Source organism: Callorhinus ursinus, unplaced genomic scaffold (assembly GCF_003265705.2).
Source record: "Callorhinus ursinus isolate GAN/ISIS: 27379988/994484 unplaced genomic scaffold, GSC_fseal_2.0 scaffold3, whole genome shotgun sequence".
Taxonomy (NCBI): domain Eukaryota; kingdom Metazoa; phylum Chordata; class Mammalia; order Carnivora; family Otariidae; genus Callorhinus; species Callorhinus ursinus.
This window is the reverse complement of record NW_027397065.1, coordinates 79,925,964-79,941,615: the sequence shown is the minus strand read 5'-3', so window position 1 is coordinate 79,941,615 and position 15,652 is coordinate 79,925,964. Positions and strand designations below refer to the sequence as shown.

The following is a 15,652-nucleotide window of genomic DNA, read 5'->3' as shown; positions in this document are numbered from 1 at the left end:
TAGAGGCAAACAGAAACTTCCAACTAACTCTGAAGTCTGAATTTATATTCAAATAATCACAATATAGGCCAGGATAAATTATGAGAAATGTTTTTTTTTTAAAGATTTTATTTACTTACTTGAGAGAGCGAGAATGAGAGAGAAAGAGAGAGAGAGAGCGCACGAGAGGGAAGAGGGTCAGAGGGAGAAGCAGACTCCCTGCTGAGCAGGGAGCCCGATGCGGGACTCGATCCCGGGACTCCAGGATCATGACCTGAGCTGAAGGCAGTCGCTTAACCGACTGAGTCACCCAGGCGCCCCAAGTTATGAGAAATGTTAACCACTAATCATTCTTTCTCTGGCTTTTTAAATCTAATGAAGTAAGAATGCTATTAGGTAACATTAATTAGTCTTAGTTTTTTAATGCATTTGTAAATGAACCACATTTTCAAATCTTCAATAACTCAGGATCTACGACCTAATCAAACCTAATGAGCACAAGGTTAAGATAAACTGAAACATGGATGAAAATGATCAGAGTCAGCGTTTTCATTTGTTATCAAGGGGCTGTAGGGACTCAAGGTGCTGCTGTGGGAAATGGAGGTGTATGCACACTTTTATTTATGCAAAGATAAAGAAGCTCTAAAATAATTTTTTAAATGGGGGTGATGGAACTCATGTTAAATGAGATTGTTATCGAGTTAACATTAATTTAAAGGAATGTCAGAAACTATCAAACAAAAAATGATACATTATAGTAAAACATAATATTGATGGCTTTTCACTTAAGGAGCCTTGAGTTTTAAGTCATTTAGGGCTCACCTAAAGGCTACTGCTCCCAGACCCAGAAAGCCTGACCCCTGGCTTTCTGTCCATGTTCTGACTTGATAAATCTGCTTGGGTAGAAGGAGACTATGTTACTCACGAAAGGAACATGCAGCCAGAAACAGGTCTAACCATTGATTGCCCTTGTCAATGAAGCCGGTGGGCTATGAAACGCACTTCCTGTTTGGTTTTATTTTTATTTATTTATTTATTTATTTTATTTATTTTAAAGATTTTATTTATTTATTTGACAGAGAGAGACACTGAGAGCAGGAACACAAGCAGGGGGAGTGGGAGAGGGAGAAGCAGGCTTCCTGCTGAGCAGGGAGCCTGATGTGGGACTCGATCCCAGGACCCTGGGACCATGACCCGAGCCGAAGGCAGACGCTTAACGACTGAGCCACCCAGGCACCCTGGTTTTATTTTTAATGCTTCAGGAAATGTATCCCATCGGTGGTGAGGATCCATGTGAATTTCAGGGTGAGATTTTTCTCTTGAACTCATGTTCTAGCCATGTTTCAGTTTGACAGGCTCCCGAGAGACAAAGACAGCCCCTAAATGTCTAGCAGGGGGCATTTTCAAAAACGCATAAGTAATTTTCTATGTAGGTATACCACTCATGGTGAAGAGAGAGGCAGCAGAATTCTGCTAGTCCTCCACACTACCTTTAAAAACTGTTTAGAGTCCTTTGTTCCATACTTGTCTTCAAACTGGTCTAATTTTCAAAGCACAACTTTAAAAAATGAATACAACAGATTGGAATCCGGATGAAAAACTTAGAGAAACTTCCAGACCAAGTCTCAGCAGCTCTGGCTGAGAGCTCGCCATCTATCAGTCACTGAATGGGGCTGGCTGTTCTTTCCTGACAGAAAGGAAGAAAGAGGCTTTGACCCTCCATTGTGCAATACAGGACTACAGAATAGAGTTCAATTATTATTTTGGGAGAAAAAAAGGAATAAAGGCCTATTTGGATTTTTATTTTGGCAGGATAGAGATTTGAATAGTGTTTCGCTTCCAGGCCAGCCCAGACATCTTCAGCCAAAGACTTATTTAAGTTCAGACATGCTTATGCTAAAATCCAGCAGACTTTGATTTTAAGGGAATATTTTCTCTAAAAGTAAATAATTTTTACCCAATTTAATTCATTCAAATGTATCCTTCACAGCAAAATTTTCTTTTAAAACTCATGGAGATGTGGCTCCCTGTCTACAGTTCTGGCTGAAATTAAATTGAAAAAAAAAATACAGCTTTCAAATATAGTGCCTTATGACAAAGGTACAAGGACAAGATTATAAAACACAAGTCACAAGGTGACTTTTAGACACATTCAAAAATGCTCAAACTGTAAAAATCGACTAGTTTCAATGGGCAAGTCAAAAATCATTGCTGTGCTTAACAGCAAAGAAAGGATACTTTTTAAGATACCATATGACTATGCAAGGCTTTTTACTTAGTAATTCACCTTGTCAATGTAATTTTGATGAGTAAGGATGATTCATAAATACTGAAAATGCAGTTTTCACACTAAATTCTATTCCTGAGAGAGACAATTTAGCAAATTCTAGATGACTTTTCACTTTTAACAGAGACATAAAGTCATGCTCAAGGATTTAATTAATTAGACATCCCCTACTTAAATGCTCCAGTCTGTTCTGGGCATATGAGCCGGGGCAAGCTTGGGACTTGGGTTTTACAACCAAAGATTCTTGGCTCCTTTTCCTTGGAAAAAAATAGAACCAGCTAGAATGCTCTGACTGGCAGTTATCAGGAAGCTGACAAGGCAGAAGGGCATTTTATCCCATGAAGGGGGGCCACACAGATACTTCTCCTGAGAGCAGGTGAGACGGAGACATGCTGACACCCCCGCCATTTGACCAAGGTAGAGGCAAAAAGGTCACGACTCTTGCTAATCCCTGCTGGCTCTAGAAATACTGACTGTTAATTCTCTGCTATGCCTCTGAAGAGTCAACTCCAGGTAAGGCAAAGTAGATCTGATGTCCTCATGAAATCACTGGAAAGCCACTCCCCGATTCTTGTGAAGGGCGCCCTGCTAGAGGCATTGAGATTCCAGGGACACCTGTTAGAAAAACCCGGAGTTCTCAGCCATAATTTCCAAACTCTTTAGCTGCCATGAAAAAAAAATGGTATTTTCTGTAAATTGGCACTGAATGATAAAACAAGATTTTTTTTTAAAGATTTTATTTATTTATTTGAGAGAGAGAGAGAATGAGAGATAGAAAGCACGAGAGGGAAGAGGGTCAGAGGGAGAAGCAGACTCCCTGCTGAGCAGGGAGCCCGATGTGGGACTCGATCCCGGGACTCCAGGATCATGACCTGAGCCGAAGGCAGTCGCTTAACCAACTGAGCCACCCAGGCGCCCTAAAACAAGATTTTTGATGAGAATTTTGAGAATAGCTCATCTGGTTATAACGTACCCAACTATTAAAGAAGTCTGTAAAGAAATTTTGAATGATCAGGATATATGCAAGTGAAGTTATTCCTGTCAAATTTATACTTAGAAAAACCTGGCCAAAATGAAAACAAATTTATGTTTTTAAAAGGCAGTGTGCACAATGTCTCCTTTGTTAACATGAGATTTTATTCAGTCAGCTGCCAGAGTCACGTGCTGAAATAAAAAGCTCTTAGGACACTGAAGGTCAGGTTGCATTCCAATACTCAGAATGAGCCATAAGAGATGTTAATTTGGTTCAGTGGACAGACTGCTCTGTATACACCCTGTCCAGGTTGTAGAGTTAGTGACATACTGTTTATTAAAAAATAGGTCAAGCAGGAGCCCTTCTCAGAACTTACCCACTGTGAACCGCAGTTTCACAAAATCAACTTTCCTTGTATGAAAATCCATATATGAGTAGCATCTGATTAAAATTATCCAACTTTTATTACTGATGACCACATCAGAAATTAGATGCTGGCTTTATTGTTATTTACCAGTATAATCTATGTGAACTTTATGAATAGCCTTTAAATGCCCAGAGAAACTACACATATGCATAAGTGTACAGTATCATCTTCATGCTAAATTTTGAGGGAAATACTTTCAGCTAAGCCAACAGAAGCAAATTTTCCCGAAGAGTAAATAACAGTCTGGGAAATAAGCCATCAGACTAGAGAAGGTTTTATCTATTTGTGGGAGAGAATGAGAGAGAGAGCGCACAAGAGGGAAGAGGGTCAGAGGGAGAAGCAGACTCCCCGCCGAGCAGGGAGCCCGATGCGGCACTCGATCCCGGGACTGACTCCAGGATCGTGACCCGAGACGAAGGCAGGAGATCCTTTTTGTTCTCTAGCTTTCCTGAGACACAGTTGACGTATAACATTGTATAAGTTTACCGTGTACAATATGAGGGTTTGATACACATAAATTGTGACATGATTACCACATAGATAGCTAACACATCCTCCACCTCACATAATGCCCATTTTGTTGGGGAGGTGGTGACAACACTGAAGTGCACTCTCTTAGCAACTTGCAAGTACACAATATTACATTGTTGACTAGAGCGGCCATGTTGTACGTTAGATCCCCAGGACTCACTGGTCTTATAACTGCAAGTGTATGTATGCCCTTTGGCCAACTTCTCATTTCCCTTCCCTCCCAGCCCCTGGCAGCTACCAGGCTCCGCTCCTGTTTTTATCAGCAGCTTTTTTAGATGTCACAGATAAGTGAGACCACACAGGTTTATCTTTCTCTGACTTATGTTACTTAGCACAATGCCCTCCAGGTTCATCCCTATTGTCACAAATAGCAGAATTTCCTTCTTTTTGTATGGCTAAATAATATTCCCTTGTATATATGTCCCTATGTATCCATTCGTCCACTGTTGGACACTTGGGCTCTTTCAATGTCTTGGCTGTTTTGAATAACATTGCAGTAAACATGCTGGTACAGGTTTCTGTTTGTGGCACTGATGTCCTTTCCTTCTGGGTATACCTAGCGGTGGGATCGCTGGATCATAGGGTAGTTCTATTTTTAAGTTCTTAGGAACCTCCACCCTGTTTTGCATAGGGGCTACACCAATTTACATTCCCACCAACAGTGCACAAAGGTTCCCTTTGCAAGGAGCTCTTTTGTAATTAAAAAGCTTTACAATGGCATTATGAAGAGAGAATGGTCCATTATTTGCCTCACCTTTTTACAGTGAACGTAATGACCTTTAATGAGGCAATTAAAGCCCCACAGAGAGAAGGCCTGGCTCGTTCTGAGTGAGACAGCAAACCTACCACAGAAGTGGAAAGACCCCAATCCCACAACGCTCATGTGAGCAAAACCGCGCCTCTCTGACTCAGAAGAGCCGCTCATACAGCACTGCATTTTGTCCTTCAAATAAAGTGGTTCTGAATTTTTCAGTGTGAAAAACACAAGCACTACCCAGTACAAGACACTAAGAATCACCATAAGCAACATACCGAATCAAAGAAATTAGAGGAATAAATACTGTAATTTCATGTCTCCATGATGAATAGAGAACAGAATACAATTACACAGGAGAAACTGTGAACTCAGCCGTCGAAAAGAATGAAATCTTGCCATTTGCAATGACACGGATGGGGCTAAAGAGTTAAATTATGTTAAGTGAAATAAGGCAGTCAGAGAAAGATATCATGATTTCACTCAAATGTGGGATTTAAGAAACAAAACAGATGAACACAGGGGAAGGGGAATAAATAAAGAGAGAGGGAGGCAAACAGACTATTTAAGGGAGGTAGGTGGGGGATGGGTTAGATGAGTGATGGGTATCAAGGGTACTTGTTTTGATGAGCACTTATATGTAAGTGATAAATCACTAAATTCTATTCCTGAAACCAATATACACTATATTTTAACTAGCCAGAACTTAAATAAAAATCTGGGGGAAAAAAAAAAACCAGTGTAAAAATACCGGAAAGTATCCCTTCTACTGTGGATTAAATCCCTTTGAAGGAGTCACTGGCCAAACAAAAAGGTAACAAGATAACAAAATGAAAGAAATGGGAATGATTCTTTGATCCCACTTCTGACCACCAGCTACAATTTTGGTCCCACAGCTGATGATCTTGCCAAGTTCATTCCTCTCTCGGCCTCAGTTTGTCTCATCTGCTGAGGAGGTGAGAGAGAGAGAATCATTTCAGATATCCCTTCCAGCCCTAAAAAGTCTGTAATGCAATCTGAGGTATTTGTGTGTTTGAGATACTGTGATTCATAATAAGAAATGTAGATTTGGCCTTTATCCCCAAGTTTCTGGGTGGGGGTGGGACCAGAGGGGGACCTTCTCCACACCACCTAGCGATTCTAGGTCACCAGCTGAGGGTTCTACAACTCAACTTGATTCTGACATTATCTACCCGGAGATAGAGTCAGAACCCCCCGCCAGGTTAAGGCTCCATCTGACAAGGCTGTCCCCTCCCCCACTTCAGATGCCATTTGCAACCCAGGCTGTCACCTGTGCTTCTGACCAACCTGCTATATACTGGAGGTTCCAACAATCCCCTCTTGAGTTCCATTACTTGGCTCCAGCAGCTCCCAGCACTCAAACATTTTACTTACTACATTACAGGTTTGTTACAAAAGATGTAACTAAGAAACATCCAGCTGGAAGAGAAGCCTAGGGCAAGGCATGGGGAAAGAGTGGGGAGTTTTCATGGCCTCCCCAAATGTGCTGCTCCCCCACAAATCACGTGGTCACCCACCTGGAAGCTCTCCAAACACCGTCCTTTTGGGTTTTTATGGAGGCTTCATTCCACAGGCACAATTGATTAAATCATTGGCCATTGGTGATTGGTTCAACCTCCAGCTCCTCTCCCTTCCCCAGAGAAGGGAAGCAGGACTGAAAGTTCCAATCTTCCAATCTAATCAATTCCCATGCCAACCAGCCCCTGTCCTTAGGTGCCTTAGAAAAGCCGCCTCATTAACATAACAAAAGACACCTTTCTCTCAACAATTAGGAAAGTGCAAAAGTTTTAGTGATTTGGTGCCAGAACCTTGGGGACAAAGGCCAAATCTATATTTCTTATTATGAATCACAATATCTCACACACGCAAATACCTCAAATTGCATTACAGACTTTTTAGGGCTGGAAGGGATATCTGAAATGATTCTCTCTCTCACCTCCTCAGCAGATGAGAAAAACTGAGGCCAAGAGGAATGAACTTGGCAAGATCATCAGCTGTGGGGCTGGGACCAGGATGAACCTGAATATGTATCCAGGTAATTGTGAAGTGAATGAGACCCTCCCTTAAAAAGCTTATTTCCAAGGCACCTGCGTGGCGCAGTTGGTTAAGTGACCGACTCTTGGTTTTGGCTCAGGTTGTAACCTCAGGGTTGTGAGAAGAAGCCCTGCAACAGGCTCCCCGCTCAGCGGGAGATTTTTTTCTCCCTCTCCTCTGCCCCTCCCCCCGTCCTGTGCTCACTCCCTCTGCCCCTCCTCCTGCTTGCTCTCTCTCTCTCACTGAGATATATAAATCTAAAAAAAAAAAAAAGGTTATTTCCATTATCATGCCTTCTCTGGAGGCACATAAGCACTTTCCCAAAGCAGTGAAATATTATAAATCTAAAAAAAAGCCATATGATAAGCTACTTACTCCCTGACCAAACCTGGCATTGGCAAAGTGAGTTCCTCGGTCCTGCTCACTATTTTATTTTTTCCAAATCATTATCAAACACTCAAACAGCTTCTTTTTTTTTTAAAGATTTTATTTATTTATTTGACAGAGAGAGAGAGACAGTGAGAGAGGGAACACAAGCAGGGGGAGTGGGAGAGGAAGAAGCAGGCTTCCTGCTGAGCAGGGAGCCCGATGCGGGGCTCGATCCCAGGACCCTGGGATCAGACCTGAGTGGAAGGCAGATGCTTAACCGACTGAGCCACCCAGGCACCCCTCAAACAGCTCCTAAACAGGGCTTGGACAGCAAGGGCTCTAGAAAAAGCAGGCAATTGATACCTTCACCAGTCAAAATAAGGACCAGTAAATCACAAAGTGCTCTTTTTTTTTTAAGATTTTATTTATTTATTCATGAGAGACAGAGGGAGAGAGAGAGAGGGAGAGAGAGAGAGAGAGAAGCAGAGGGAGAAGCAGGCTCCCAAGGACCAGGGAGCCCGATGCGGAACTCGATCCCAGGACCCTGGGATCATGACCTGAGCCGAAGGCAGACGCTTAACCATCTGAGCCACCCAGGCGCCCACAAAGTGCTTTTTTTTTTTTAAAGATTTATTTATTATTTATTTTGAGAGAGTGAGAATGAGAGAGAGAGAGAGAGAGAGAGAGTACATGAGAGGGGGGAGGGTCAGAGGGAGAAGCAGACTCCCCGCCGAGCAGGGAGCCCGATGCGGGACTCGATCCCGGGGCTCCAGGATCATGACCTGAGCCGAAGGCAGTCGCTTAACCAACTGAGCCACCCAGGCGCCCAACACAAAGTGTTTTTTTAAAAAGCTCACTGGGTCGCATCTTCCCCCAACCAAAATTAAGGAGTAAGCTCAAATTCTTCACTTGCACAGGAAGCTTAGACACTTGCCCAAGGAGGTCCAGTGTGTCTGCGGTGGGCATGACTAGAACCCAAGCCCCGTACTGCCAGGCCAGCCAGGGATGGGTTCGTGCCTAAAGGGGCCTGCATGTCACAAGGGCAGCATCGTTAACCAATTTCAAATCACTCTCTCTGATCCTGTTCTTATCAACAGCCTTCTGATCTTAATTTGATTTCCCAAGCAGATTCCCCTGCTTAAAATAACCAACTTGGAGAAACCTGGACAAACATTACTTTGGCCAGGTGGTCAAGGTTAAAACTGTAATGATAAATCACATCGATGAGACGTACCCTTAATACAATGTGATAACAATGGCACTTTACCGCTGTGCTCTTCTTCCCCAAACCCATAACCTCAGTCTAGTCACAAGAAAAACACCAAATTCTAATAAAGGGACATCCTACAATATATCTGACTAGTACTCCTCAAAACTGTCAAGGTCAACAAAAATAAGAAAAGTCTGAGAAACTGTCACAGCCAAGAGGAGCCTAAGGAGGTATGTCTATGAAATGCATTGTGGAATCCTGGATGGGATCCTAGAACAAAAAAAAGACATCAGGCGAAAACTAGGGAAATCTGCACACAGCATGGACTTTTAGCTAATAAGAAGATATTGATTAATTGTGACAATGTATGGTAGTAATGTAATATTACTATGTGAAGAGAAGAAAGGTAGGGGATGTACTATCTGTATATGGAAACTCTGTACTATCTTCTCAATTTTTCTGTAAATCTCAACTGTTCTAAAACATGAAGTCAATTTTAAAGGAGAGAACCAACTGATAGATCTGAATCCACTGGACATCTTGGAGCCTCAGTCACCTACCCTCTTGTTAGCAATAACATTGAAAAAAAACCAAGTTCCTTACCTTTCGCTGAGGCTTCTCCACAACTGTGCACCTGTAACAAGGAGAGGCAAAAAGCAAGACATTAATGGAGGTGTTTTTCTCTTGAGGCATTTCTCAACTTAGAAATATTCTGAGCTATTTAACATGAAATGCTTAGGGGCGCCTGGGTGGCTCAGTCGGTTAAGCGTCTGCCTTTGGCTCAGGTCATGATCCCAGGGTCCTGGGATTGAGTCCCGAATCAGGCTCCCTGATCAGCAGGGAGTCTGCTTTCCCTCTCTTTCTGCCCCTCCCCGAGGCTTGTGCTTGTGCGCACACACACACACACACACACACTCTCTCTCTCAAATAAATAAAATCTAAAAAAAAAAAATGAAATGCTTAAATATTTAAACTCTAGGAATTATCAAACCATTCAGTGTATACCTCCGGTACCATAATTAATTCATGCGATTAGTCCATGAATATTTGAGATCCTACTACATGTAAAACACTTGGACAGGTCCCATGAGAGATAGAGCTCTACATCACACGTGGTCCCGCCTCAGGGACTTGACTGTTCAGTGCGGGAGTCCTAGCATGCACTCAAGTACATATGAACCGAGGTAGGTGGTGTAGGAACTACACAAAAAGCCCAAACCACAAGAGTTCAGGGAAGAGAGAAAAACAGGCCGCTCAAGGAAGCACCAATAACCGAGGTGGCATTTAAGGTGGGTTCTGAAATGGTGCTGACGGAAGGAGAATGAAGACAACTGTTACTTGAGAAAGGAGATTTTTATCTATTCATTCTTTAGGTGTTTTGAGCTTATACATACTAGGCTCAAATGAAATCAACAGAAAAAAATGTATACTTAGATCAATCACTTGCGTTCTTGATGGGCTTTCTTTCTTTACTGTGCTATATCTTAATATTATACTCTCAGCTACCAGCTTTAATGAAGTGCAATATTAGAAGTGGCCACGAGGCCGTTTCTGCATTTTCCCATGAAACGAATGCCAACGATGTTGTCCCTTTTGTTCTGCAGTCTCCCCTATCAAAGATCTATGTAATAAATTCTTAAAATTGAGTCCCAGGAAAAAAAGTTTCTCAAAATTGCTCGCACTCTTTCATCAGACTAGTAGAAGAATTGTTCAGTTGGTCTAGTTTCCCTTTTTGCCTTGGCTGCCAGTAAACCCAGAGATGACTCTGTCGCTCGGTTACGGTCACCGTATCAGAATCCTGTTCCTCTACTACACCTTTTTAAATGAGTTTCATTTTTTATGATCCTTATAAGCTTTTGGGGTTAGATGGCATCTACTTGGGGGTTAGATGGCTTGTCAAACAAAGCAAATAAACGATTCAAAAGAATCCAAGGAATTCTGAGCACTAGTGAGGCCTCAAGGTGATGTTGGAAAGTGGGATAAAGTTGAGCACTAACAAACCACCTGTCATAGGACATTTCTCTGTTAACACTGGATCCAAGAGTAGAGAAAGCAGATAACACTAAGGGGTGTTTGCTTGTTTGGTATGTCATTAAAAGTGAGGAAAAGGAGTATGGTTGCTGGCTAAGGGGACGAAGACATTTAGAATGGCAGGGGTAGGAGCACCACAGTCACGGAGCACAGAGCAGGCTGGGCTGTGCGGGGCTGGGGGGCAGTGCGGGGGGAGACGCTGAGCAGGGCAGCACTTACACGGAAAGCAGAGAGTGGGTTCCTGAGGAGCGAGGGGCTGGCAGAACATGGCATAAATGGGCGGTGCAGGTTTCACAGGAGGAAGAGTATAAAGAGACAGGTGGATATGCTCCACAGGTGGCCGCGTGGGGACCTGCTGAGCCCTCCCCCCCACCACACAGGGCGGTTCTTGAATAGGATATTAAAGGAAACCAGTGTGGAAATTCTGGGCTCTTCTGTCATGAGAGAGAGGGGTAGGCGATGAAGGAAGAGCCTATGGCTGCAGAAAAGTTCCCCAGGGCCTGGATGAAGAGAAGTGCGCACTCAAGGTAGGCACCAGCAAGAGTGAGCAAGAAATCCACCGCAGCTGACTCGCAACGGACACATGGGCTCTGGTAGGTTCCACAAAGATTAATTTACCTGAAAGGATCTTCATACTCGGGCCTCACCTACTTCATAGGAAGCATCTAAGATGGTATTAAAGATCACAATGTGGGGGGCGCCTGGGCCTCACCTACTTCATAGGAAGCATCTAAGATGGTATTAAAGATCACAATGTGGGGGGCGCCTGGGTGGCTCAGTCGGTGATGTGTCTGCCTTTGGCTTAGGTCATGATCTTGGGGTCCCGGGATCGAGCCCTGCGCCGGGCTCTCCGCTCAGTGGAGAGTCTGCCCCTCCCCCGCGCATGCTCTCACTCTCTCTCGCTCATGCTCTCTCTCTCTCAAATAAAATCTTGAAGGAAAAAAGATAACCATGGGGGAAGAGGAGGTATAAAACTAAATTCTTAACAATGGAAGTTTGCTATCTTCAACCAGGAATGCGGGGGTGGGGGGAGCGGAACCCCCGAGATGGGAGGGGAGAGAACAGCCCCGTGAGCCTGAGGACCCGCTCACGCTTTCCCAGCTGCTGCGGCAAAGCCAAGACATCCGGCCCGAGTGGCTGGCAGGTCTGGTGGAAGCCACGGAGTTTCCATAACCGCATCTGGCTCGAACTGGGCGCCTCGCAGAGACACATTCATCACAGCAGGGCCCTGGGCTGAAAGGTCTGCAGAGGCGGGCTCCTGCCAGCTATGCGCAGGGCTCACACGGACTTTGTCTATGTGCTTTGTCTCCACAGACTCCACTGAAGGAGGCCGGGGCGGGCACCAGTGTTCCTTCAGTCATAGGCTGAGGAGTGCCGGGAAAGCACAGCGGTTAATCCTGGTTCTCCTTTCCTCTTGGTGCATAGCAGGCTACCAGTTAAAACCCTGACGTAAAGCTTGGCCTGGGACACACCCTGCCCTACAAGATGGGGGCATGAGAGCTCCCGCGGTGGGGTGGGGTGGGGCAGAGAGGCCTATGCGGGTGGGGTATCTGGAAGCCCCTGCAAGCCCCGCGCGGAGGCAGGCCCCGCACAGAAAGGCGCTCCACACAGACTGCCTGATGGGCCAACAAACCCCGTGTTGTTCAGATTCTGCATCAGAGCTGCAGGGGGCAGAGGGTCACTGCGCCCCGAGGCACTTCTAGTCGATGCTCTTAGGTGGCCCTCACACAACTGCGCGGTTGCGGGTCGGTTTCTGCCATTTCATGGGATAAGGAGACCGAGTGACGGTGGGCTTTTCTGCCCCGAACCCTGAAAAATCTTACTTTATATGGAAAAAGGGAGGTACCACATGGGATTCAGTCAAGGATCAAGAGATGTGGAGACTGTCCTGGGTTATCCAGGTTGGGCCCCAAATGCAGTCACAGGGATCCCTGTAAAAGGGAGGCAGAGGGAGGTCTGGTGAGGATGGGAGAGGAGAGGGGGCCATGAGCACCGAGGCAGGGAGTGGAGTGTTGAGGCTGCAAGCCAATACCCCAAGCAAGCACCGGAGGCCGGGAGAAGAAAAGAACGCTTCCCTAGAGCCTCTGGAGGGGGCACAGCCCTGCCAGCACCTTGATTTTGGCCCCATGCTATACTGATTTTGCATGACTGGCCTCCAGAACAGTGAGAGAAGAGATTTCTGTCGTTTTGAGCCACCACGCTGATGATTTGTTACTGCAGCCCCAGGACACTAACACAGTCCAGGATGGGTGCCCTCCACGACTGGGGAGTGGAGTGAATGAGCTCAAGGACTAGACCCTTCAGGCTCGTATTCTTCCAACTCTCCCAGCTTAGTTTGGTAAAGGACTGAACCTTTGTAAGCAGAGGTGTCCCACCCTTTAGGAATATGAAAGTCCCGTCTTTGCAAGAACATCAAGCCAATGAGTCAAGGCTGAGAATGACCTCTGCGTGAGTGCTCAAGAATGAGAAAAGAGCAGTTGCAAAGTTTTCCAGCTCTGTCCTGGCCGTCCGTGCTTGTCTGCTCCTTATAAGGTGTGCCCAGATGCGACCCAGTTTGATGCAACACCAACACTGCTGAGATGCTCATCTAAAATGGCCGTTGATGGACTTTTTAAGCAGTTCTTTTCTTCTAAGATTCCCCTGAAGAAGCTCCCGGAGGGTGAAGATGTTACGAAGTCTAGTGGAGAAAAATGGGCTCTCCTGTATCCATTAGGAATCAGGGCAGAAACAGGGCATCGCCATGCGTGGACTGGACCCGCCCTGCGCAAAACCCCACAGTGTGAGCTGCTCTATCTCCAGGCAGCCTTACTACATCTGTGGTGAACAGAAAGTACTGGGGCAGGTGCCTGATAGGGTTAAAAGTTAGGGAGTTGGTGGGGCGCCTGGGGGGATCAGTTGTTTAAGCATCCGACTCTTGATTTCGGCTCAGGTCATAATCTCAGGGTCCTGGGATGGAGCCCCGTGCTGGGATCCACGCTCAGCGGGGAGTCTGCTTGAGGATTCTCTCTCCCTCTGCCCCTCCCCCACTTGCATCTTCTCTCTGTCTCTCTCTCAAATAAATAAATCTTAAAAACAGAAGTGAGGGAGCTGGGTGACTGTCCTCTGAAGCAGAAAATGGTGGGGCAGGGAGGGAGAGGAGAGAAAACACTGCATCCAAGAACATAATCTTAATCTAGAGACTCATGAAAAGCAGTAACTGCACACAAACGCACTGGTGGGAGGTCTCCTAACCAAACCTCCAGTTTGGTGCTGCCCCCTTCCAGGAGGTTGATTCTTCACATAAATTCTTTAAATTCACAAGTTTTCTGTCACCTTCCTAGATCACTAGAGTGAAGGAATTCCCTTCAAACCTTGAAACACAGCAATATGAAACCATCTTTCGAAAAATGGTTTGCACATGATTTGCTCTAAGAACTGTAAAGACTTAAAGGATAAACCGGAGTTAAGGCACATTGTAGAACATGACGATGGGAAATCGGTAACAGCTTCGATCCCCGGTCTCAGAGTTGGCTTTAGGGAGAACAAGGGTGCTTCCCACAAGGCAGGCTTTGGGATTCCTGCCAGAGCAAGAACTTTGGCAAGTCCTTATATGCACTGATCTATATGGACCCCACCCAGCATTATCCCTCCGTGTGGGGGTTACACTTAATGAAATTAAATGTCTCACTGTAACCACTTCCTCTTGGCTGGTTTTTGATCAAATCCATCATCTTACCACATTTAGGTTCCCAGGGCTCAATTATTCCAAGGACGGAGTTTTGCTCATTCACAAAAACTAGCTGGTAGAAGAGGCCTCTCCGAGTACAGAAAAGCTTGACTCAGATTTATAATACAAATTACTCAGAAAATACCTTAAACAAATTTCAAAAGTAATTCAACTTCTCACTTCTAAACAATGTTTAAAATTAGTTCCTTTTTCATCAGTGTGAACTCATTTGTTAAAATTATTTAACTATTACTTGTCTTCTGGGGTTTTGTTTTTAAGTACTCTCCAACATGGGGCTTGAACTCATGACCCCAAGATCAAGGGTCATACCTCTACTGACAGGGCCAGCCAGGCACCCCAACTATTACTTGTTCTTAAGCCCTGAATTGTTTTTTTCTTCACTGAGGCAGAAAAAGTTTTCATATAAACGAGGCCAGCTTCCAGTGGTCCAAGTTTCATCATGTGGGATGTAATAAATATTTCACTGTTATCTTTGCTGCAGCCTACTTACATATCAAAATGATATTTAAGTAGCACTTAGAGCCAAAGAGAAACCAGCACACACAAACCTTTTGTCCAGGATCAGTAGCTATGACTAGGGACATCAGCTAAGTAATTGATAAGTATTAAATATTTACCAAATATATAAGTATTCAATAAACAATAATACCAAAGTCAATGCCTACATAATTTGTTATGTTGTTCCCTTTTAAAACTACTTGGTTAATATGCTTACATAAAGATCACACATTCAGGGTCTAGAAAATTACATACCATAAAAATGAATTCTCAGTTTTCTTACCTCTAGCTCTAGATAAAACCATATCCTTTATTATTTGCATAATAACACGCCCAAGTATCATGACAGAAATCAGGTGATACACTCTCCATGGAGTCAGTGCAAGGAACCTATAACAGCAAAAACAGACAAATCATTATTTCAATTTGAGGATTTTTATCCTTTTTTAAAAATTAGGTTTACTTTCACAGCCCCTGGGTGGCTCAAGTCGGTTAAGCGTCTGCCTTTGGCTCAGGTCCTGATGCCAGGGTCCTGGGACCGGATGGAGTCAAGGCACCCTACCCCTTTCATGGTTAGGCTCTCTGCTCAGCGGGGAGTCTGCTTCTCCTCTGCCCCTCCCCCTATTCCTACTCTCTCATTCTCTCTCACACACCCTCTCTCAAATGAAGAAAAAAAAATTAGGTTTAGTTTCAGCACAGAAACAACAATCCAAATTTCAGTTTTCAGGATCACTCCAACGAGCCCACATCAAAGTTATTTCATGGGCATCAAAGTCAGCAAAATAAAAGCGCTTGAGCCAGTATGCTTTTG

The 15,652-nt window shown here is 44.5% G+C and overlaps 1 protein-coding gene across 1 annotated transcript in view; it reads right to left on the bottom strand.

Moving 5' to 3' along the window:
- The window catches only part of RETREG1 (reticulophagy regulator 1), a 126,460-nt gene that overhangs the window by 77,624 nt on the left and 33,184 nt on the right, over nt 1–15,652 (bottom strand). The window contains exons 2-3 of the mRNA XM_025867452.2: nt 15,125–15,231; nt 9,189–9,219 (exon numbers count right to left, since the gene is read on the bottom strand). Coding sequence (XP_025723237.1) covers nt 9,189–9,219; nt 15,125–15,231 — 138 coding nt within the window. The remainder of the gene's footprint in view (nt 1–9,188; nt 9,220–15,124; nt 15,232–15,652) is intronic.